This window comes from Apostichopus japonicus, chromosome 17 (genome assembly GCF_037975245.1).
Source record: "Apostichopus japonicus isolate 1M-3 chromosome 17, ASM3797524v1, whole genome shotgun sequence".
Taxonomy (NCBI): domain Eukaryota; kingdom Metazoa; phylum Echinodermata; class Holothuroidea; order Aspidochirotida; family Stichopodidae; genus Apostichopus; species Apostichopus japonicus.
This window is the reverse complement of record NC_092577.1, coordinates 5,176,650-5,202,281: the sequence shown is the minus strand read 5'-3', so window position 1 is coordinate 5,202,281 and position 25,632 is coordinate 5,176,650. Positions and strand designations below refer to the sequence as shown.

The 25,632-nt window shown below is 36.3% G+C and overlaps 3 protein-coding genes across 4 annotated transcripts; all 3 read right to left on the bottom strand.

Moving 5' to 3' along the window:
• Positions 1 to 281: 281 nt before the first annotated feature.
• On the bottom strand, positions 282 to 25,064 carry LOC139954634 (uncharacterized). Its single transcript, XM_071954526.1, has 8 exons — positions 24,740 to 25,064; positions 23,542 to 24,012; positions 21,628 to 21,717; positions 20,533 to 20,853; positions 4,282 to 4,542; positions 3,348 to 3,482; positions 2,541 to 2,693; positions 282 to 1,346 (listed from the first exon to the last, which is right to left on the bottom strand). The coding sequence occupies exons 1-8, from the start codon at positions 24,846 to 24,848 to the stop codon at positions 1,210 to 1,212; spliced, it is 1,677 nt and encodes a 558-aa protein (XP_071810627.1). The 5' UTR covers positions 24,849 to 25,064; the 3' UTR covers positions 282 to 1,209.
• On the bottom strand, positions 5,264 to 19,770 carry LOC139985217 (uncharacterized). Of its 2 annotated transcripts, XM_071999481.1 has the most exons (10): positions 19,414 to 19,770; positions 17,347 to 17,468; positions 13,547 to 13,912; positions 12,975 to 13,117; positions 11,690 to 11,774; positions 10,742 to 10,916; positions 9,801 to 9,991; positions 9,359 to 9,521; positions 8,457 to 8,575; positions 5,264 to 6,991 (listed from the first exon to the last, which is right to left on the bottom strand). In XM_071999481.1, exons 1-10 carry the CDS (start codon positions 19,541 to 19,543, stop codon positions 6,674 to 6,676), a joined length of 1,812 nt encoding a protein of 603 aa, XP_071855582.1. In that variant the 5' UTR covers positions 19,544 to 19,770; the 3' UTR covers positions 5,264 to 6,673. The 2 variants fall into 2 exon arrangements, with proteins under 2 accessions (XP_071855582.1, XP_071855583.1); XM_071999482.1 differs by lacking the exon at positions 17,347 to 17,468.
• Positions 13,921 to 17,338, bottom strand: LOC139985216 (uncharacterized). The gene has a single exon (XM_071999479.1). The coding sequence runs from the start codon at positions 17,324 to 17,326 to the stop codon at positions 14,801 to 14,803; it is 2,526 nt and encodes an 841-aa protein (XP_071855580.1). The 5' UTR covers positions 17,327 to 17,338; the 3' UTR covers positions 13,921 to 14,800.
• Positions 25,065 to 25,632: the final 568 nt, after the last annotated feature.

Here is a 25,632-nt window from a genome sequence, read left to right as displayed (position 1 = left end):
AGTCTGTTAATTTGACTGAACTTATCAATAAATGGAGGAAAAAAAAAAAAATATTATTATTACTGATTATTATTATTATTATTATTATTATTATTATTATTATTATTATTATTATTATTATTACTGATTATTATTATTATTATTATTATTATTATTATTATTATTATTATTATTATTATTATTATTATTATTATTATTATTATTATTATTATTACTGATTATTATTATTATTATTATTATTATTATTATTATTATTATTATTATTATTATTATTATTATTATTATTATTATTATTATTATTATTATTTAATATACAATCGTAATATGTATATTCAGAATTTCTTAACCACGATAAATGAACTCGAAATTGATTTACGGCTTTTACTTTGATCACAGAAGGAAGCAGTGGCGGAGCGTCCATACAGTCAGAGGGGCGGATGCCCCCCCCCCCCCCTGACGGACTCAAATGGACTGCTGGCGCCCTTTTCGGCTTTTTACCAAGTTTTCATTATTCGCGATTATTGACTTTTTTATTGCGCTTTCATCTACTTATGGACATGTCACATTTTGTTGGCGACGACACCTATTTATTCTTCATTTATCTGCAAATTAGTAGGCAAGGAAAGGGTCATTTCCGGCGATCTAGGGAGTATCTTTACTAAAAAAATTCGGTACGCTTCGCGCCAACCCGTGGTGGCGCTCCGCTTAGATAGTGCCGGAAGCGCCCCTACAGACCATTCTCGCCCCCTTGACCAATACCCCTAGCTCCGCCACTGGAAGGAAGGGGTGAAACCTGTAGGCAAACTATCTAAGCGTATACGCCACCGTGAGTTGGCGCGAAGAACAGTGCAAGAACAGTTTAGCCGAAAATGCCTCCCAGATCGCTGGAAATGGCACTTCCAAGGCCTTGTAAGTTTCATCTAACCTTTTTTTTATTTGAAATTACTAGCGATATAAAAAAATATAAGAAAAATTGCTAAAGGGGGGGGGGGCGAAGCACCCTTGGCTACGGCTACGCGCCTGATAAGTATCTAGTTTTGCTTATCTCAGAAGAAAATGTAATGGAGTGTCTGAGTTGCAGACAACGAATTACTTCTGGTTTTCCTTTCAGTAACGAGAATATTTTATCTTTATTTTAAAAAAAATAATAAAAGGCCCCTATATTTTAGGACCCGCTGGTACCAACACTGGTAAGTGGCACGTGACACCTCAATCTTGACAATTGGGCCCTGTGAAGGAACCGTCACATCCATTAGGACACGCCCCCGTGGCTACGTCACACTGGGCTCCACCATTACAGTGACAATCAAACTGGCAGTCCAGACCGAACTTTAACGGCTCACATTCTACATAAAGAAGAAAATTTAAAGGAATCGATTGATCTTACGCAAAAAATAAATCCACACACATCCTTAATATTTAAATAATTGCGTCAATTACGCAAAAAAAGTTTATTATAGTTCCAAAGGGCATGTTTACACGGCCATAAATGTGTATAGGCGGCAGGAGTGGGTTAACTCGCGAGTGTGTGTGTGGGGGAAGGGTGGGGGTTGGTTGGGGGGAAGTGAGCACAAACGTTCGAGCCCAGTGGGACATGGTAGTTTCATATGCTGGAGCAAACCGCAAATCACATCAAGACCAAATCGACAAAGTGATTCTCTTGTGGATATTCCGCTCTATAGAAGTTCGAATATTTGATTGTTTTCAACAGTGCCACTATTTTTATTTCTTCCTTTTTTTTTTAATTTTCAACAAAAGGGCATTTTCTATTATCCTTATTTCTTAAAACAAATATTCTTAATAAAAACAAAGGATACATTACAAAGAGCACTTTTTTATCACAAAATTATAAAAGGATACAATTCATGAATAAATATGAAAAGAACTTCAGTTTAATGCAGTATCGAAGTATTAGTGTTTGTCCATATACTGTGGTAACACAGAGTTAGTTCTGTGTGCGTTAGGATACCAAGAACTTCAGTATCGAAGTATTAGTGTAATGTCCATATACTGTGGTAACACATAGTTAGTTTTGTGTGTGTTAGGATACCAAGAACTTCAGTATCGAAGTATTAGTGTAATGTCCATATACTGTGGTGACACAGAGTAAGTTTTGTGTGCGTTAGGACACCAAGAACTTCAATATACTTCAGTATCAAAGTATTAGTGTAATGTCCATATACTGTGGTAACACAGAGTTAGTTCTGTGTGCGTTAGGGGACCAAGAACTTCAGTATCGAAGTATTAGTGTAATGTCCATATACTGTGGTAACACAGAGTTAGTTTTGTGTGTGTTAGGACATGTACCAAGAACTTAATGTCACCGCGGACGTCTTCGGTGAGGAGGTTTGATAGATTTGCAAAATGACAAACATGTTGAAATACAATAGTGAAGAAAATAAGGACAGGTTTCATGACAAGACTGATCGTTATTATTCACCCCTCCTCCTGCCCCCCCCCACTTCCGGTAGGATCTACACATCATTTCCTCTCCTTTTTTAAATTTAACAGAATAAAAAAAAGTAAAAGTATAGTCTTACGTTTGTCACAAGCAGCTCCATTCCACCCTGGCATGCACATACATCCTGCAGGATCTGGTAGGCAGAAGAGGATATTCTTACAACCAGCATAGGCTATCGCAACGCCTGGACAGGTAAGACTACTGTTTCTGCCGATCGTATCTTGATTCAGGACTGTCAATTCAAATACAAATCTGAGTTTTAAGTCTTATGTTTGAAAAAAAATTGTGGGATTTTGAGTTTTGTTTATTTGATAGTAAAGTTGACTGTCGGCTCTATCGTTTTGAAAGGATCAGTTTGGTCCTGGAGATGTAGAAGCCAACTTCATGTAGGGCAACAGGATTTCAAAGGTGGAGGGGGGGGGGGGGTAGCGGTGGATCTACAAATTTACCAAGACCGATTTAGGTTAAGGGTGAACTTTTTTTGGAAGGGCTAGAGGCAGATGAAGGATTTCATGAACGAGGGGATGGGTCTTGGTTGGTTGAAGGCAACTCCCATTTAACCGGAAGTCGGAGGTACTACCCCTATCAGGAAGGAAACCGTAGGCGTCAACGTTTGCATTCTATTAACTATTAATAAGGTCTTCAATCACATCTAAATGCAAAGTTGTGCTGATAAGTACCCTTGATTTATATTGTGTGTGTGTAGCAGTGAGAGGTTAAATAGGGCTTTTATAAAACCGCAGATATGGTCAAATTTTTCCCTCGATGGATGTACACCACTTGCCTCGACTGACGATGGTGGTTGGGGATCATGTAAACCTCCACTCCCAACCCCCACCCCCCCCCCCACCCGCAACCCCACCCTTTCTGGACTCCCGCTACTTACGTTCTTCACAGGTTTCTCCACCGTATGCAGGGGGACATACGCAAGTACCGTAAATGTCATGGCAACTCCCGCCGTTTTTACAAATTGGGCAAGCTGACATACACGACGGTGGCCCGTACATGCCATCGGAACACTCTGTAACAGATAACAAAGAAATAACATCCTTGGAGGTAATTGCAGTATTCCTTTTTTTGAGTGGTGATTGAAACACTGTTACATTGTGTTCTGCGATCACAGGATGCCTCATGCATGAATACAGCCATTGGACTGTTGGACATATTCTTTGAACACATGTAGATAAAAAGAAGGACAGTTTAGCATATAAATTGCTACCCGCTACATGATCAAACCTACGCCGGGTGCTGGGCCTTAGAATGGAAAAGCGCAACTGTCGCCTCGTACGAAATTAGAACCTCTCGCGACAACGAGTAGGTCCTCGCCTCGGTGTCTCAGCCTGTGCGCAGGCCCGCAGTCAGGTCGGGCACATGTCACCACGTTTACAACTTGGCTCTCTCGTTCAGTCTGAGCAGTGTGCTGCCGGCTTAAAGGGTGTGAAGACTCGCGCACACAAATAACGTCTTATGCCGGTAATCTGACCTAGTTTCGAATGAGGTGTAACAGAAGTGTTAGACACCACCATCGATCACAGCAAATACACACACAGCTTGCTACCGTCGGTAATTAGACACTATAGTGTACAGTCAGTAAATACAGCTGCGGTCAATACCCACAACACAGTGTACAGACGATACAGCGATGGACATCTCAGGTCCAGGTAAAGATAACAATTAAGGTATCACGTTTCATTACTGTCTGCATTTCGTAGCGACAAGAACAAAACGTCACTTTTCAGTTTGCCGCACGCGGTTTGGGGCGATTCTTCAAGGCCTTATGAATGTATAGTGAGATAAACTGATGATATGATGTCGCTTACCCCGTACGATCAGTCTGTATCTCACGATATCAATGTTCTCTGCTGATTTCCTCCCTGGTAGAAATGCTTCGTAGATTCCCGCATCATCACGTACGACGTTTTTAATAGTCACAGTGGCCTTACCATCCCATCGGTGCTGGGGTTTTCCATTGAGTTTCCATTTGATAGAGTGTGATACATCTTCCATCAGATAGACTGAAAACGTGGCGTCCTCACCAACACTAACCGTATTGGTAAACCGTCCTACGGGACTAATTAATTCTAAAAACAATATATCAGATATCAAAACAAACAAAAATCAATTAGCGCCTGAATGTGACAAATATATTATTATCATGATATTGTTCTTCCTGTACACACTTAAAAATAATTGCTCAACATGGGGTAAAATGGAACACCTCTATGGTGTAAAATGGGAACATGGTCAACAGATGTGTAAACTTTACACATTAATGCTTTGGCAAAGTTTTACCTTACTGTTGGGGTAATATTTTACCACACAATGTGTAAATTATTTTACCAAACTAGCATTGTGTAAAATTTGCACAACAATGACCATGTTCCCTTTTGTACCCCATTTTGTGTAAATTTTACCCATGTCAAGCAGGGCACTGGTTTTACCCCACAGTTGTGTAGTTTTTTTGCAAAACAGTTGTGTAATATTTGCACACCTTTCGGGGTTCCTTTTTTTTACAAAACAGTTGTGTAATATAAGCACCCCTTATGGGGTTACTTTTACACACACACTTGTGTAAATAATATAATTTTATATATACTGTAAATGTTTCAAAATCGTGTCAAAAACATATCCCTTTGAACAATTTGATATAACTTCCATACTTGCATATGCTTGCGTGTTAAGTAAGGTTGCGATAATTTTAAGACTTTAGTATATATGACCAAACATGGGAACAAACATTGATCTATGGCAAGGAAGCCTATGGTCTCAGTGCAAGAAAATAAAACACTTGTAACATCAAAATGAACTGATAAAATTTATTAAGACTTCTGTAAATAACTTTCAGCTTATCAGGAAAAATGAATTTTCTCTCTTGCATAGAACAGAACATGAAAATCATAGAAGTGAATACCATTACAGTATTAGCAGCAATGCAGCCACATATACAGGTTAATAATATTGTTCATAGTAGGCTAAAATATTTTTGCAGGGGAGCCATTGCATAATGAAATGTACTATTCTTTTTCTTAATTGTTTTTATAATCAGGTTGGTGTGTGTGTGTGGGGGGGGGGGGCTTTTTCATGACCCCACTGGCTATGGGCTTGCAAATAATTTAAACTCAAAGTTAGGTAAAAGACAAGATTAGCTACATATCAAGCAGTTAAAACATACACATGACTTTTAAATCCTTGTCCTTGATATTTTATTCCTGGGTATTTCCTGGATATCAATCTCACATAGCAATTATATAGCCAACAAAATCTACATTTTTCAAGTTGTTTGTGCCTAAACGTTGACCTCATCAACGAGTTATTCAGAAAGTTTTCCAACGTTCAGGCAGTATTACGTAGAAATAATGTAAAGTGTATAATTACTATGTGTTGGATAACCATGCTAGATGCCTAAAACCCTATGAAACTCAACTTTACTAAGCTGTTACATTTCTAAAAGATCTAACATATTTTACATCAACAAATGTTACCAAAAAACTTAACCATCCCATATATGCTTTCACAGGTGTTGAATAAACCATACTGGAGACCTCAAGCCCTGTAAAATCACCTATAATCTGTGATATTTCACAAAAATCTAACATATAACAGAAAGAACTCGACACAAGTATAAAAACACCAGAAAATTATCTATATGGAATGAAAGTAAAATCATCACTTATATGTTATCACAGTTGTTCAATAGAACAGGCTGGAGAACTAAAGCCCTGTAAAATCACCTTTTAGCAGTGATATTTCACACACAAAGATAACATATAACAGAAAGAATACAACACAAGTTTGAAAACACCAGACAAATATTTATGTGAGATGAAATTAAAATCATCGCTTATATGTTGTGCACAGTTCTTCAATAAAACATGCTGGAGAACTAAAGCCCTGTAAAATCACCTGTAAGCAATGATAACATATAATAGAAAGAACACAACACAACTTGGAAAACACCAGAAAATATCTATATAGGAACAAACTAAAATCATCACATCTTTGTTAAACTGTCTAAAGTTTTACATACCCTTGTAACCTGAAGTTAATAGAAGCTAGAGGTCTAACATCTGTTTAGCTTTACATAGCACAGGCAAATGGATACAAAGAGAGGGCCCACTTCCAGTGCCTTCTCCTCAATGATGACGAAGAGCTGCTGGAGCAGATTACTTGTTAACCATGATGAAAATAATGCCATGTTGCTGACAGCAGGTCTTACATACTTGACTTGAAATGATAGTATGCCCTGAATGCCCTGATAGACCCTGGTTCAATAGGTACTTTAATATCATAAATGAGAGTGTCTAAAGCATTCCATACCCCCATAGCCTGAGGTGGATAGCAGAGGTCTAAAACCTGGTAAGCCTTGTAGCAGAGGTCAATTGCTGCAATGAGTGTGTCTACTACCATTGCCTTTCGCTCAATGATGACGAAGAGCTGCTGTGGCTGGCAGTAGGTGCCTCCCAAGATCAAAACGAATGGCTGTGTACGTCCATCAAATTGAGTCAAGTATTGCTCTAAGTTTACACCCTCCTGAAAAGACAAGTTATAATCTAAAATTTATATATATTGACCACAATCTGAGAAATATGTATAGGTAACCTTCCAGTTGTGTGGTTTTAAGCATATCTGACCAATGCTAGTAAAAAAGAAACAGGTTTCTTCAGGGGGAACTTTTACAACACACAGGTCATACTTGTCTTGACACCAAAAAAGGATTTGAAATATTATTCATTCATACTTAGTAAAGATTCCTAAATCCTATTGGTCCATTCAGGTCAGCTGACCGTGGTTAATCCTGTGAGTAACGCACGGTAAAATTACGGGGCATCACTTTAATAAATCTTTGGTTATATGTAACTAAAAATGTTTTGTTTTATGATTTTTCCCCCACACAAATGGTAGTGTATGAATGAACGGGGGTTAATGCTATCGCTGGATGCACTCGGGCTCCGCCCTCGTGCATCGCTTGCATTATCCCCCGATCGTGCATTAATCCTGTGAGTAACGCACGCTAGACCGTTGATTAACCCCTTATTTAATATTTTCTTTCCCAGTCCTATGAAGATACCTGGTATAATAAATTATCAAAGTCTGGAGGTACCATGGAAATGATATGTTAGTTCTGGCCAAAACCAGGGCAAATTATTTTGGTAGTATATTGCAGTAACATTGCCATGTTCTGACAATGGGCGAGTTATGTGGGGTGTAGAGTCAAAGGGGCACTGAAACTATCAGGAATTTTCCCTTAAAAGAGGGTATCCCTATGCAACCCTCACCCATGGTTACTACTAGTTCATTTTTGTGATGGTATTACCTTTTGAGGAAGAGGCATATTCCGCACCCACCCCATTTGACAACCATGCAGGTGCTCCAGGGTCAACAGTCTATTTAACTTTATTTAGTGGAACTGATCACTATGAGCATAAATGCAGTCAGGGCAATTATACTGTAGTACAGTAATACCTTTGATGATTGCCTGTGGCATCAGAACCATTACTTGAGTAATATTGCAACATTTATATATTGACCTAAATCTGTGACAACATCAATGCTATGTTCACCAAAAACAATTGTTTACAAGTTAGTACGGGCCATCTACTAGCATGGTAATGATATATCATGCCATCTTCTGAAATGAGGCCCACCACTCAGAATAATGTCACAATAACATTGACAAACATGATAACCAAAAAGATCATACAAAGTATGGATATAATGTGACCTTTGGGTGCAGAATCATTGTTATTTAAATATTTTGACCTCTGACCCAATACCTTAACTGATATTTACGATGAGATCGATGAACACCATACACAATAAGACCTGAAGTAACAAAGAGCGATCACCCATTGTTGAGTTATCACGTAAAAAAGTCAAGCATCACACACTCACTCATGCATACACAGTACACGTACATATGCACATGGATCTGAACACATATAATATTCCGTGTGCAGCAAGGAATCGAACCTGTGTTGTACAATGATATTATTACCTTCTGAAAATCTATAAAACAGTCCATTGTTTCCTTGCTGGAAGCTCGCCCTCCTTTTGCACTCTTCCTTCCTTCAAATAGCAATGGCAAGATACAAAATGCCAAACACATCCGTTCATCTGTAACGTAAAAGGAAAATAACTGTATACATATCGTTACTTTATTTCGTATGATCCCACATAAGTTCTCATCACAGATGCATTTGCCGTGGACATGTTCTTGGACTCTCTATCACTCATCATCATGCACTGAGTGTTTGGGACAATTCTGCAGGAATGTGAGTGATATGTCTTTGCAGCAAGTCTTGCCGTGGCTTATATTCGGTTGTGTTCGACAAGTTGCTTCCAACTCTTCTGATGTTGAGTAAATGGGTAATGTTTGGGTTTGCTGGGTGAACTGGCGGACGTAAAACACGTAAAATACATTACACACATGCCTCATTATCCTCTGAGCACTGGGTTGAGAAGATAAGGTGAACTATTACCGGAGCTTATCCACAATTACACTGATAATCAATTTATGATGACATTATCCCTACAAATCCTTAATAAAACTATATAATAACAAACTTACTGATAGCCACATACCTACTATGTTGTTGCAGAACCTGCTAAAAACTTTGGGAAACTGGAACCAGTTTGTTGTAAGGAAACCAGTTTGTCTCAACTTTCATAGGAAAGTTGTGCACTTTGTGATCTACAGTATGTATAATGTTGCAACTTAAAGGCACACTTTAACATGTAGTGACACACCTGTATCGAGTTTGGGCCATGCATAAACAGAGAACATTAGTGTATGTACCTTTCCACTGAAAATTGTGTTGTAAAACTATGTCTTTTAATAATAGAAAATGCCATTGCTTCAATTACCATGCAACGTTAAAAAGTGAATAGAATACCTACCCTGGGTAAAATCTTGCTCCTTTGACAAATGTACTTCTAGAATCGTTTTCCATTTGGGGCACATACTATTTGCATAGGACAAAATGAATGCAGATACTACAGGCCATTTCTGATACAACATGTTACCCTTTGCACCAAACAATTCCTCATAGTCCTGTTCAATCTGTATTAAAAGAAAAACAGTTAAAAAGTAAAACAAATACCACAAGTGTCAATATACAATAATAGCAATTAGCCACTACATGCATTCCTGTTTTGAGGCGTTGTTTATCACAAACATATTTATTGCATAGGCCAATGACAGTGGTACCGATTATTTCTTTTCAAATGGAAGTGTTATTTTTTTTTAAATTTGAATTGTCTCTTCATGTTAAAAGAAAAGACATGACAAACTCAAAATCTTCTCAATGGCCAAAAAAATGTAATTTCAGAACACACTTACCATTCCTCTTTCAGTAAGGTGTGGAAACTTTTCCAAGATTTCAGCTACATTTGGCACTTTTTCATTTTTCTTGTTGGGCTTGATAAATTTTCTCCTGTACCAGGTAGTTTCCTTCATTGTAGTCCGGACTTTCATTGCTGGTCCATTATTGTGTTTCAGCCATTCTGTCAAGGCTTGCATTTTTTCCACATCTGCCCTCAATGAAATATGTCAGAGAATGAAAGAGCTTGTTGATAAGTGATTTAAGGTTAATTCCTTTAATTGGACAAAAAAGGATGGCCAACAATAGCTCCATGCTTAAAGTACTTTCCAGGTATGGGCTTAACTTGTTATCCAAACAAATTAATAGAGATTGTCTGGTGGAATAGTTTAATAAGTCGTACCTATTTTTCTTTACTGTTGGTGAATTTCCTTATTAGTTTATATCCATTTAATATCGAAATATGAAATATGATCTATCAGTTTTAAGCTTATTTATTATGTGAAAAAAGCCTTGATTCATTCAAATCTTTGAACTAGGCTAAACACATGAAGTGCAAGTTTAGTGTATATCCAATATAATGTTAGACCTCCACTCCAATCAGTTTGTCAGCCTTGTGTCATGTATAAGACACGAAAAATTGGCTGTATGCATGACTTCTGCAAACATGCATAGATATCAAACCCATATTTTTTATGGAAAAGAGTCAAACGATAATAAAACATATCTATCATGGTTGAAGCGAGAAAAAAATTCTCTACAAAAAAAGGAGCATGTACATCATATCTTCATGCTTCATGTTCATCTCACAAATATTAATGGCATAATCGATATGGTCAAACTACAAAATGGCAGGATGTCAAGACATAGTGAAAATAGGAACAGACAATAACACAAGTTATTGATTGATATTATACTTTTTTTTTCCTTGGTAACATTAATAAAGAACAATCGGTCATACCACCATAGGTTGCAGTTGGTCCTTCTACTTCTTCATCTGGATCTTTATGATCATTTAAAGTATGGGCCACTGTGCTTTCATCATCAACTTTCTCCTTACGTCTTCTGTATCTCAAATGGTCCTCCAATGCTCCTTTAGCAGATCTTTTTCTTGATCCTTTAATATACCATGTTTCCTATGACATATAAAGAATTCATTATATTAGCTTATACTGACAATGTAACTGACAATATAATTGGTTGAATATACATTTTGGGAGACATAAGACATAACAACTGGATCACTGGGGAAACTAATGAAGAGGTATGGGATACTTCAACCCACTTCTGATAACTTCCTTTCACTTTTAATTTTATAGTCATAACTGTTGCAAGACCAGTAAATGAAAAAGTACCGTATGTATAATAAAGCTGTAATACAGTGGGATTTAAAACATTACATTGTAAGATAATTTGACTTGGCGGCAATTTAAGTTTCTAAGAAACCAGTGGCATGTGAGAGGATTAGGCCTCTGCATTAAAACCACAAGTTTGGTGGCAAACCATTCAACATCAATTTTGAATTTGAAATGCACTGGCAAACGAATGAGAAAGATACAGATTGTTTGAAGATAAAGAAATTACTGGGTATAAATGACAATAATTCAACATACCGATTCTAAGACACAGTTTTGACAAGCTTTCTTTAGTGATTTAGCTTTCAACCCTGTCCACATATGAAATATCAATGACGTATCATGACATTGGTCTAACATTGGTTCAGCAATTAACTTGCTCACATGCACCAAAATGCACTCTATACCTACAACATCGCACCCAAAACGAATTGAAGCAGTGAAATGTACCAAAGGGTACAAAATTAAATCAATTGTTGGAGGTCTTTGATGTGGAAGTCTTAAAAGATCCCAAAATTTGAAAAGCCATATTTTGACCACACTGAAATACTCACATATCCTTTACCCTCTGGATCTTTCAGGCAAGGAAATGCTGTCACTATTGCCTGTGCCATCGCCTCTTTCATGGCAGAGCTAGGGCTAGTAAGGTGGGAGGTAAAGCATAAGTGTGAAATATATCATCAGCACAACATAAATTTACGAGATTATATTAAACTATTCTGTTAACAAGCATAAGGTCACAGATACAAACTTGTCTGTTCTTTGTTTGACAAGTACTTTTATGTTAAATAACCGCTCTCTTGACTCGGCAATTGATGACATGATTTCTTCTTGTATATGACATCGGTCAAAATAGGCTTAAAGCAGCATTTTGCTTCCTTTCTATGATTTCCTCAACCCTGTGGACTCCACGATGCCGTAACGACATACATAACTAGCTTATCTATAAAAATCTAACTTCAAATGTTGGAGTAAAAGTCTAAAAATTTACCCAACTTTTAACATTTTTGCTCTCGAAGATATTTCCTGTAAGAATCGCAATATACACTGCCCGTAGAATATGTAAACTCTGTCAATGTCATTGAACAATACGTAATGCATCACAATTCTTCACTAGTGTACACTGTCTATGGCAGTGGTACCAACACAACTTTTTGAATCTACAGTATTTTTAGCAACGGCTCAAAACTAAACATGTTAGCTATTCGCTTTGGTTTAATTCAATCTAGTGGGTGTGGGGGAACTGTATGCGATTTAATTTGAAATGAGGAATTTGTCGGAAGACGCTCTACTCGTTATCTGTAGAAGTCCTTAATTACTTGCCAATTAACACTGTTGGCAGGGGAAAACTTGACTAATATCTTAGTTTACTGTTTTGTGATTGATGTATGTAAAAAACTTGATGGACATGTCAAAAGGGTGAAAAATGGCTACCAAACGCAAAAATGCTGCTATAAACAGGCACACACATACCAACACATGCCGTCATGATAGCATAGGTTAACGGTTTACGCTCTACTATTCTCTAGAACAAAATAGCTTTAAAGGTGGCAATTAATTATAAAGTAAGGAAATGGCAGAGATACTGTACTACAAAGTTATGGTTCAAATCAATGGCTTGTTGCCAAATATTTCAAATATGGGCAATCAAAGTTTTGAATGATTCCCAAGAGCAAATAAATATATACAGTACCTCAGATCCCCATACCTCAAAGGCAGTGTGGGATCATGGTGTAATGTTTTGTGTGTTTTCTAACCATGATGGATCTTTGTAAGTAGTATGACAAAAAGAAAACTTGCCTGAGTTAATCATGCAGTAGTAGCTACTTATAAGCTTACCTGTATCCACACAGATCAATCAAATGAGATGTACACATGTTAGCAATGTACTTTTTATTTGTGCTACTCAGTGTGTGGTTCCTATTGATAGCTTTGATGACCCCACAGCCTTGAGGTTTCAGTTTCAAGATTTCCGGGACATCCTATAAGAAGAAAAGAATATAATTACCAAGCATTCTCATTCTATATTGTTAATAGTTTTCATCACTGACTGATAAGGTAAATTTTTTGTTTACAATCACGCCCATAACATAGGAATAGTGGTGGTCTGAATAAAACTCTTTAACCAGATGCAAACATTGATATGAAATTCAGAAATAGTGTGAACATGGAAAGATAATCCAAGTTAGGCTGTACCCACTCATTAACATTCATGACACTACAGCAAAATGAAAAGGGATTATTACCACCAATAACCAACACATACCAAAGTAGAATATAAATACAGTATATGGTTATTGATATATTGTGTTAGAAGCCTCATGATCACAAATATGCATGCATGCATACACAAATACATACAGTGCACTTACTGAAAAACAAATGAAAACACAATGACATAAATTACTTACAAATCTTGCTTTTTGGAAAGGTGGTAGCGAAGCAGACTCTGGAGATGGATTTCCTTGTAAGGGTGTTGAGGAACATGGTACATTGCAGGTAGGTGCTGATGGTGGTTGTGTTAAGGTCAAAGGAGCAGCTGATGGTGTTGTTGCAGCAGTACTTAAAGTTGAGGAAGCTGGTAGCACAAACTTCTGTCTTTTTAAGGGTGGTAATTCAGTTGAGTCATCAGAAAATGATAGACTTGAGGCACTTTGGGGTGATTGTAGGATATCCTCCTCCCCCCAGGGCTCAAGCAATATAGTAGATGGAAGGGAGTCTGATGAACTTGTATCAAGTCCCTTAAGTTGAGAGTTAACTACTGGGTCCATTGGCAACTGTTTTCAAAGATAATGAGAAACAAAACATGAGATATTTAGCATGGGGTGACCACTTTTAACTTTAACAAAATGACAATGATATTCTTTTTATATCTGAACAAGCTCAGATCATTTGTATCTCTAGCCTTATATGTCTTTATTGCCAAATTTAAAAACGCACTTACTAATACCCACTTTACCCTAAAGATAAAAAAGATATCCCATCGACCACATACTGAAATATTATTCCCTATGTAAGAGTCAATCAATCCAGCAGTGGCACTGCAAGTTTTGGGAACCTTTGTCTGCCAACAACCTTAAAATTTACACAAAAATTATAGAGGTAGAGCACAGTAGTTTAAATACACAAATTACAGTAGCTATAAGCCTGAGATGTCTGCTTGATTATTCAGCTTGATTGGTGGTAAGGTATGTGGCTTCAAATAATCACAAATTTCTGGGGATGTATGTAAAATTTGCTGTTGGAGATTAAATATGAACTTTACATAACTGAAAAATCCATATCTTTATTAATAAGCATGTGATCAGGATACAGATTTCACCAACTAGTACAGAAAATTTACTGCATATTTAAAGAAGTCAGCTTTGATCTCCAGAAAATTCTTTTAAATTATTTATACCACGTTTCTATCACCCTATAAGAATGGAGCAAAATCAAATTACTGTATAACAGCTAAACTGCTTATGTAACTAACATCTTCAAATGCAAGGAAACTACTATCCTCTTTGCTCTGGACATTTCTCTTAGCTTTTAATTTCTAATTGTGGTAAATGTATAGTAACATACAATCATATCTAAATTGCAACAATAAAACTGAAAGTTAGTTTTTTTACTGTTTAATACTAAGGTCCTACCATAAGCATAGTTGAACAACTTGCTGCAGGTTATGCCAGCTCATAGCGAGTAGGTATGTAGAACCTTTTGTCTGAGGTACAGTAACTTTGTAAAACATGTACTGGTCTGTAATCACATATGTCATCAGGCTCTTTCAATTGTAAAGGTCTTGCAAGATCATTTGACACTATGTAGGCCTGAAAGTGGTTTTCAAATTCAAGCGTTGTCCATGGTTGCACAAGAAAGTGCAGCCGTGATCCAATTTGAATAATTTGTTGTATCATAACAAAGGCAGGCAGTTCAATCCACTGAGAAAGCAACATCATGTTCGGCCTGTAATTGTAACCATAAACTTCAACCATTCCACATACAACAAAGGTAGTTTCAGGGGTACAATGGAGCAGGTTACATATTCTGTCATCATTTTCCAGTGAAGACACTTCAACAATATTTTGGTCATGAACTTCTATTGCTTTGCTGTCAATATCCTCTTTAATCAACATGCTGTAGGCTTGTGCTTCCTGATGCTTAATGGCTAATGTCTTAGCAATGTTCTTATAATTGTTACACAATTTTGCCCACTTCTTTAATCGCTTGTGCTTAGCTTCGTGTCGAAAGTTTGAGAATTGGGAAAGGGGACCGAGTTTACGAATTGACCGGGGATAATGCACAAGATGGTGGTGCTTGGGTATGAGGTGATGTTCAGGAAACAGTCTGAGAAATAATTCATGATGTTCTTTTATTTTGGATTTCAGGTAAAATGTCCCATCTATGCTTATACTTGGTGCAGATACTAGTTTGTAAATTTCTAGCAAAAGAAGATACAATTCCCAAAATTGGGAGTCTCTAGGGACTTTGTCACCTATCATAATTGGAATGTAAACAGCAAGGCAATGCATTTGCGAAGCATTTTGGCCACTTGCTCCAAATGGCTTAACAAGGTGAGATGCAAGAATTGGACTAGGTTTGTTAGACTGTTCTGTGAAACCATAACTAAATGCTTGAATTCTTGCATTGAGATCATTCAGAGTAAAATAATTTTGCATTATGATGAATTCATGAAGAATGAGTTTGAGTTCTATGGGTACAATTCCCTCCAAGAAGTCATGCATGATGTCAGGAGAAGCATTGTAGGCTACGTGAAAGTAACTAAGATCATTCAGAGTAGAAGATCTATTTAGACCAGTTTCTGAAACATTACGTCTTTGAATGTCATCTTCAATGTTTTCCTGTGTACGAAGTAAATCCTCATTTTCCACAACCTGTCTGTGTGTATGATTTTTGTGTACTTTGCAAAATCTGCAAAAGTAATTTGCTGAGAAGCTACTGGCAAATCCTAATGTTGTATTTAAGCTGAGATTATCACCCACAGCCTGAAATAACCTTGGTCTTATTTGTCCCACAAACTCACCTGGGACGTTTATCTGTAACCCATTTGTATAAAAATGTTCAAGATCATGTATGATAGGGTTAAGAATGGCATTGATGCCATACTTGGAAACAAAAGCAGATTTTGCCACTGCAACTAGCAGTATATTTTCCAACTTTGATTGGTATTTTCTAGGTAAAGATATCACTGACATATATACACCCAAAACCTTTTGATTCCCCTTTTTTGATCCCAATGGATTTGCAGTTTCAAAATCATCATTGTACAGCAACAAATCAATATTCATACCTTGGTTATCCAAATCTTTAAAATAACTACTATCCTGGTATGTTTGTATAATATTTTCTTCTCCACAGTCCTGTTTTGCCAATAAAATGTTTGCCATATATCCTGGCTGTTGTAAAAGCAGCCTTAGATTTTCAGCTATTGGTATATATTGAAATGTTTCTTCTGTTTCTTTTTGCTCAGTCCTCCCGGTGGATCTATTTAACTTTTCTTTATATATTTTGCCAAGTAAAATTTGCTTTGGTACTATCATTGCCCCTGTATGAATTACATATTGCCTTTGCTGATACTGCGTCAAAAGACCAGTGGAACTAAATGGATCTTTCACAACATTCATAACTAATTTAAAGCACTCAACTTTTTCATCACATGGCATTACATTATTTGCTACATCCTGTAATATGGGATCTAGTACCTCTCCTAATGTATCTAATATTTTTCTAATAAACTGACGAGATGTGTCCAGAATGTTTTGCACTGTTGAAGAGGGTAATGTTGTATTCTTTAGACTAGCAACATACAATGCAGCAGCACTTTCCACTTCCTGTGTAATTTGTACATGTGTTTTAGGGTTATCTACTTCTACATCACTAATATCGTTTTCTTCACCATTAATATCCTGTACTTGTTGCATATCATGTTCATCAGGAATAACAGGAATTTGCTCAACTGCCGGACCTGGTTCTTCTTGCTCAATTTCACGTGGATTTGCCAATAATGCGTGTTCGGCCAATAAGTGCCTTTTGTATGTATATCCATTATAATAAATCTTTTTACAAGTCAACTGGCTACATATAATTTTAGTTCTAGATTTTGTGTTTATTCCATGTTGCAAACTGAGATGTTTCCATAGCAGCTGAATATCTTTAAACTGCTTCAAGCACTTATAACAAGAATACATAGTACTCAAATGAAACTCACAAGAGAGTTGCACCTTAGGTTGAAGTGATGTTTAAACACTAAACGAAGACCGAGTTTGGGGATTATCTGTGTTATACTCTCATCATCCAGTAGCTCAAATGCTTCATCATCAATCCTGTGAGCTGTGGAAATTTGAGGAAAAATATTTTCCAAATAACACTGTTACAAAGCTTAATAACAGTAATGACAAAGGACATGTTGCACATTAGGAAATGAACATTCATGGATATTGCAATCATCACATATTATTCTAGGCATAAAGAACAACCAGAGAATGAAAACATTTAATTGTGAAATAAAAACAAAATGCAAAGATATTTATGTGCTTACTGCTTAGTCCACTCATTAACATAACTTATTTTCTTCAAGTAAAAGTCAACTGCTTTCAAAGGTTAAACACTAACATCATTTTTTTATTAAGTCACCATGGACCAAGTTCTTAGTTAGAATGTAGCCCCCCCCCCCACCCCATGCCCTCATGTTTTCAGCAAGTGAAAGTTGTGCACCTAGCTGGCTTTGACTTTATGTGGGGCAGCATAATTGTGTTGAATCCCCCGACCAAACCTAGATACAAATTTTCTTTATTAACTTTTGATTTTGCTCTGCAATGTTATTTAACTTCAATAATTTATCAAGGTTACGACTTTATATGGGACCAAGGTTAATACTTTCATAATAAAATCTATATCTCAGATACTTTCTCCTAAAACTGTCAATAATATCAATGATACTCTGCTTCCAAATCTGATGCATCAATATTTTATTTTGACATGATCGCTACACCTACTTCAATTACGAAAACAGATTCCTTAACTGTATATGTGCACTGTGCTGTATGATGAATTGATGGCAAACCAGAACTCAAAACTACAATGTGGGTTCGATGATGTTACTTGAATAATCTTATAGCAATGTGATATACTGGAGGCTATAGCAAGAATGAACAATACACTTCAATCTGAGTAGTACTGTAAAAAGCATTGAGATGTGACAAACAATATTCACATTTGATGACCAAAATGGACACCTCTTATACTCAGCATACAGATATGGTGTTTACACAATTTGACCTGTGTGGACCCAAAATTACCGTTGATCTCTACCAAAGACAAGAGGATTCTTCTACTCAATGTAGTACACCTACATAAGTACAATATGAGATCATTCCAAGTTTCCCTTCTTGAGATATGAGGTTTAGTAGTTTACACAATTCTACCCCTGGTCACCCCAAATGAAAATTGACCTCCCCAAAAATCAATGCGCTTCTTGTCCCTAATGTGGTCACGTACACACCAAACATGTGAAGTCCAAAATTCCCTTCTTGAAATACTGTGTTTACAAGCTTGGCAGCACAAGCACACACATACGCCATTATGATTGCAAAGCTTACTATTTTCATCACTGCTACCAAAGCGTTGAAATTTCAAACTGCCCCTTTTTCCTTGTTTCCCATTTGTCCCTAACATATGAGAGCCAGGGGCTTTGTTGACTACTGCAGGATCATAGTGAGGTTTATTTTAATGGCTATGCTAGTCATGTTGAGTTATTCCCTGGCCTTATATATAAGTAATATTCAACTGGTAATTTTAGCCTAGGCTGTATCGCTTGCTTACATTGTAGTGTTGGTTAAGGATACCTATCACTATATAAATGTAGAATTGACTTGGGCCTAAAACATAAACCAACGGTAGGGTGGTTCAACGTACGTCGGCCAACGTTAGACGTAACCTAAGTTACTCTCATACGTGAGTAATATCTTTAGTACGAACAGGATGGTGATGTGCACTACCTAGTCTCTATGAGCATGAAAAGAGGATCTAGAGAGTAACGAAGGCTATATAATAATATGCAGCCTTGGCGCTTACTTTTAGAGATAGCTTAGCCTAACGTTCGACCTTACACTAACATTTAGTCCTAACGTTAAACAAGAGTGAGGCCTAGGCGAATATGCCGTTTAAAACAGTTTTCGTTCAGCATTCAACGGTGAAATTGTAGTTCAAGACTTATTCAAATACTATTCTTTCCGCATAAAAGGTTAGTACTAATGCCCGAAATACATCATCCTACCTTCGAATTGTGGCTTCAATTCCTCTAGGCCGATGTTTTCTAGGAATTGTGAAACGACTATCGAACTTTTGGCTTCCATGGTGTTGTCGTTCTGCAAGCAGCGGCGCGGTATGAAAGCGTGTTTACACATCACAGTTGTAACATGAATGTATTTTACCAAGTGCAGTGTAACAAATTACACCGGTATTTTGTTTTACCGGTAGAGTGGGGCAAACTGGTCCTTTTTTTACACAATACGCATTTGTAAATCATTACACCAGTCTTTGGGTCGCCTGATATACATGTTTTACTCAGCGTTGTGTAAACTCTTTACCCCTCACTTTTATACCCCGTGAACTTTTACACATTGTTTTTACTGTGTATGTGAAACAGTGTGAAATGGAAGGACATCGAGGATATTTAAAGCATTTTTTTTCGGCCGGGGGGGGGGGGTTAAATGTGGACATAAATCGGAGCTAGCATGCATGCGTTGGACGGGTTGGCGATCCGTATATGCTAAACTTGCTCCTCTTCTATAGCTCAAAATCCAAACGGGCAAGATATGGACATTTGCACGTGACATGACAGACCAAGGCCTGAGCTATCATGTGGTGGATATACAGGGTAATGTCGGTTGAAACCTTCTATGCTTTAGGAATAGGGAAGCTTGTAAAATTATGAATTAAGAGTGTTAGTCAATGGAGAGATTGTATAGTTGCGGCCGTATTGAGCAACTAATATGCATGGTCACGACTAAAGAGAGTCATTATTGAAGCCATGTTGGTTCCAAACTATATAAACGATATATTCAATCGAATGTGCGGAGTAGACTCTTAAGTCACTCCCATACATGGGCCATTTGTGGTCCCTTTGAATTTACCCCTTATGATACCGATCGTTATTTTCCATCACTGAATACGATAGCCAACCCCCCCCACAACCTACCCCCCCCCCGATCCCGCCCCCCCCCCCTCGACCGTCCTCACCCATCACCCTACATACATATTCTTCATTCACCTGCCTTGACTGATACAAGTCAAACCCGTAGTGTTTGTCCTATCATCTTGTATGTAAAAGAATTGCTGTCAGTTTTTGATATCATACAGATTAATATAAACGGTAGGTAATAGGTATACTTACTCGATTTAGTAGCGACGAAACTAGGTATAGTCTCAGGAACTACAAAATCATTGCTGTAGAACAAGCAAGAGACTAAACCCGAAAATCGGCAAGTGTCTTGCTTATTGTACCTACTACAACTACTTCCTGGTAGAATCAGCTCTTTACCATAAGAATGAGACACTATTTTTGAATCCGATTTCAGCTTTGGATCAATTTCGAAGTCAAATTCATTTGCGTTAAATATGTTTTTCCCGGCTATGGCGTAAACGGAGGTAGTGTATGGTGAGTTCGGTTCGGTGTAGAAGTTTTTGACAACGCAGGTATAATCAGGCGGAATCGCTGTGGAAAACAAGAAGAAGAAGGGAAAAAACAGCAGCAGCAAAATTAAAATAAGATAACCGTGCGATATTATACGAATCCGACAGCTAATTGACAGGAACGTACTGACCCGCGGCAACAAAAGTATAATAAGCACGGAGGAAACATTCGCCACGATTCGAGCACCGGCAACATTTCGATTTCGATTTATTTTAAACCAGTGTAAATATAAAATATTTATAAATAGGCGTACATCAAAAAACAGTTCTTATTAAGATTAAACTAATGATATGGTAAATGGTAAGTGCAAGAAATAAGATTGTTAAATGGTTTAAACATAAAATGATGAAACAGTCATTACTGAAAAATTACATTTTTTACATTGTATTATAATTTACATTGTATGGTGAACATTGATGCATAAGATGTTTCGGTAGCAAAGTTTGCCCTCTCTTACGAGAAATCCTATAGGGTTCGCCAGTGTTAAAGGTTATTGCATAATGCACAAAATTTCTGTTGAAATATTTTTCTTTAGATAATTACAAAGTACTGCTAGCAGTCCACGTTCTGTTGTCTATGCCACTTTTAAGTTTGGAAAAATGACCATTTAAACATCTGAGGCTCATTCATGAAAGTGGCTGGACTATTTAGTCTAATACATTATATATTTTACCAAAAAACAAAACAGTCTACATTGGGTCTACTCAATTGTGTAACATGACGTTTTTTATTCAATATTAAAATGAAAACACAAGGTTTGAATGATAAAATGGGTAACGGCAAGAAAAATCTCACTCTGTTCACAGAATTCCCCTTGGTAACCTGAAGTACACGAGCAAGACGCCTGGCATTGGCCACCGTTCAAACAAGGTGAGGAACACGTACCTGTTGGGATAACAGTTTAAAACGTTTTCTGGTGACAAACAGTGTGAAACTCATATTGAAGAGAAAGAAAGATACCTCATGCACCAGCGCGATCTCTTAACCCTAACTCGAGATATAGTTGATTTAATGTAAGTTGTACTTTGACTGGCTAAACCCTCAACTCCCTCCAGAAAGTCGGATCACACAAAGGGGGTGTGGTCTATTGATGTCGTCTGGCGACCAATACTCTTAGCTAGTACAGTAAGTACATGCTCATGTTCCACAACCGTGCATCAGTAACTACTGCGCTGTGTTCGTAACACGGTAACATGTGTTACAGGTGGCACAGTAATTACTGCAATTTAATTTTTACTGCAAATTGCCGTGAAACATGATACAATAGGAAAGTTTGTTGATATGTCAAAGTTCTTTGTACTTTGTGGAATTTTTTCTCGAAAATTACCATGATTTATAGCTAAGAAATATTATTTTCGTCTGTGGACTAATGATGGACCAATTATGAAGAAAAACAAATACATTTGCAGCTGAAGTTCTCCGACGACGCCATCCATCCTACTGTTGCCAGATGCAATTGACAACAGTTGAGAAATTCATAAAAATATATTCATATTGCGATAAAAAAATGCTATCATGATAATGATTTAACGCCTCAAGATTCAGAAAATTTTCAGCAATGTTGTCAGCCAATCATCTTTAGCCCACAGAATATCCATTTGACATGAGACTCTGTGAAAATCATAATTACCTTTATTTCATTTATTTCATTTATTTCATTTATTTCATTTATTTCATTTATTTCATTTATTTCATTTATTTCATTTATTTCATTTATTTCATTTATTTCATTTATTTCATTGATTTCATTGATTTCATTTATTTCATTGATTTCATTGATTTCATTTATTTCATTGATTTCATTGATTTCATTGATTTCATTTATTTCATTTATTTCATTTATTTCATTTATTTCATTTATTTCATTTATTTCATTTATTTCATTTATTTCATTTATTTCATTTATTTCATTTATTTCATTTATTTCATTTATTTCATTTATTTCATTTATTTCATTGATTTCATTGATTTCATTGATTTCATTGATTTCATTTATTTCATTTATTTCATTTATTTCATTGATTTCATTGATTTCATTTATTTCATTTATTTCATTTATTTCATTTATTTCATTTATTTCATTTATTTCATTTATTTCATTGATTTCATTGATTTCATTTATTTCATTTATTTCATTTATTTCATTTATTTCATTTATTTCATTTATTTCATTTATTTCATTGATTTCATTGATTTCATTGATTTCATTGATTTCATTGATTTCATTGATTTCATTTATTTCATTGATTTCATTGATTTCATTGATTTCATTTATTTCATTTATTTCATTTATTTCATTTATTTCATTTATTTCATTTATTTCATTTATTTCATTTATTTCATTTATTTCATTTATTTCATTTATTTCATTTGATTTCATTTATTTCATTTATTTCATTTATTTCATTTATTTCATTTATTTCATTTATTTCATTTATTTCATTTATTTCATTTTATTTCATAATATCATATTCATTTCTATTTGATACATATAGATCACTATAAGCCTATACCTATACAGGACTCGTTGCAAAAGATATTCAAAATCTTCACTTTCATAATATTATAAGCAGTGTTGTAACGTGGCCTAACTCCAATCACTCCCAAGTGAATATACTTCTTCATTTTTCCTTTTTTTTTTCTTTCTTTTTTACTGACCTTATTTCCTTAATTACTCACCAAGCACGTGATGACCAATTATACACTCACCTACACCCAGCAACCTAACTTCGAAAAGTGCTCCCTTGTTCGTTGTGAAGACAGTAGAATCGCCCGATTTATAATTAATCTTGACTAGATTAGAATCGAATGTTATCGGAGTGTCAAGAATAGAAATAGTTTGTCCTGCTCGGGTCACTGGTATGTCTGTGACGTCAGAAGAGTACCGGAGAAACTCTTCTGCACCTCGCCCGTCGCCGTACTTTAGGCTGAACCTATCTTCGCTTCGTAGAAGATTAAAACCGCGAAAGATTATCGCCAATTGAGAATCCTCGGGGCCAGTAATGTCCCACCGACACTCTTGTGGTGGTGAAAGTGTGTCCATAAAATAAGAGTTTGTACTCAAAATGGCGCTAGATGCTGTTGAAGTGTAGTCCAATTGAATTCGGACGATTCCCGTATCACAAGTGTATGATAATCCAGTGTTGTCCGTAGGCAACGTGATAGGTGTAAACCCATTATCTATATACCACAGATAGGAGATATTAGGTTAGTGATTAAAAATTTGGACACTTCCAAACTATAACTTTACTCCATGGGGATACAACTATTCGCTATGTTATATGCGCCATGTGAGTTGAAGAGGTTTGTCGGATTTGATTGGATAGATTGTATGGGCAGTTCTAAATTGTCACAGTTGTTATTTATCATAGCTACAATGACCGACTGTAATTATTATGTTAATGTGAGTCGGAGTCAACTTATACCGGTACAAGTATTTGTTATGGTGGGGTGCGACCGTAACTGGATTTTAATAAGAGTCACAGCATTTCAGCGCTACAGCTATAAGCGCGTGGTTTTTCAGATTAATTTAAAACAGTAAGAGCTACAGGTGGCTCACGAGTCGTCCATATAATGACATTATTCCCCTTCGACACTCCCTCCCCCATCCCCCCTCCCGATCCCCACACGTAATAGAAACATTCTCTTGTGTTGAACATTGACTTTTCATGCCCCTTTTTGATTCTACAAAATGGTGCAGATAGTCAGAAATCATGTTACGTCGGTATGTCAGAAATCAAAACATAAACCTGGGATGGAGGCCTTTGAACCCCTCCCCCCCCACTCTCCCCTCACCCCACGCCACCCTCCTCCACCGTCTTGTCCTTATGCTGGAATGTAGTTAAGTATATTCATTATACGACCGTAATAATGACAAGACAACATAGTGCTTTATGAATCGACTTACTTCCAGTTACTGCACAGTGATCGTCTCCGCCAGTTATAACGCATGCGCACTGATCGTTATTGGTTCCTTTGCCACTGCAACTTTCATAAATTGCTGTGTAAAAAATCATACTGGTATAAACAGTAGGGACAATCAGCTTAAAAGATAAATTAAAAGAAATCGATTAAACATTCGGCGCCTTCTCCTCCACCTCCCCTTCCCCTCTCCCTCAAACTCTTTAGTCATTCCGAACTGGAAAAGACATAATTTATCCTTTTAACAAATCCGAGTCGTCATTATTTACTTCGTATTTTGGAAATATAAGCCTAGTGAAGGTTGAAGGACTTCAACATGTATACTTGTGTTGGTAGCACAAAAAAAAGAACCTTTCGCCGATGACTGAAAGTCTTCAAGGCACATGCTCATACCACGGGCACTTCTAACACATTTAAATATTATTGATCGAATAGTTGCACTGGAAATGTAACAGACATATGCAATCACACACACACACGCATATACCGCATATGTTGATATATATATATATATATATATATATATATATATATATATATATATATATATTCGATATATATATATATATTCGATATATATATATTCGATATATATATATTCGATATATATATATTCGATATATATATATTCAATATATATATATATTCAATATATATATATATTCAATATATATATTCAATATATATATTCAATATATATATATATTCGATATATATTCGATACATATTCGATATATATTCGATATATATATATATATATATATATATATTCAATTATATGTATATATATATATACACCAACAAAAAATCGGCTTCACAACCGGTTTCGTCCTTTTGGGACTCATCAGGCGAAGGTAGGAATCGAACCCCCGGATCTTG

Coding starts and splice junctions, on each gene's coding strand:
- LOC139985217 (XM_071999481.1), bottom strand. CDS start 19,543: ATGTGTAAACACGCTTTCATACCGCGCCGCTGCTTGCAGAACGACAAC. Junction 8,576..9,358: donor GGAGCAAGATTTTACCCAGG/GTAGGTATTCTA, acceptor TTTACGTTACAG/ATGAACGGATGTGTTTGGCA. Junction 6,992..8,456: donor GTTTTATAGATTTTCAGAAG/GTAATAATATCA, acceptor TTGTCTTTTCAG/GAGGGTGTAAACTTAGAGCA.
- LOC139985216 (XM_071999479.1), bottom strand. CDS start 17,326: ATGTATTCTTGTTATAAGTGCTTGAAGCAGTTTAAAGATATTCAGCTG.
- LOC139954634 (XM_071954526.1), bottom strand. CDS start 24,848: ATGATTTTTTACACAGCAATTTATGAAAGTTGCAGTGGCAAAGGAACC. Junction 2,694..3,347: donor TGGAGAAACCTGTGAAGAAC/GTAAGTAGCGGG, acceptor TTGAATTGACAG/TCCTGAATCAAGATACGATC. Junction 1,347..2,540: donor TGGAGCTGCTTGTGACAAAC/GTAAGACTATAC, acceptor TTCTTTATGTAG/AATGTGAGCCGTTAAAGTTC.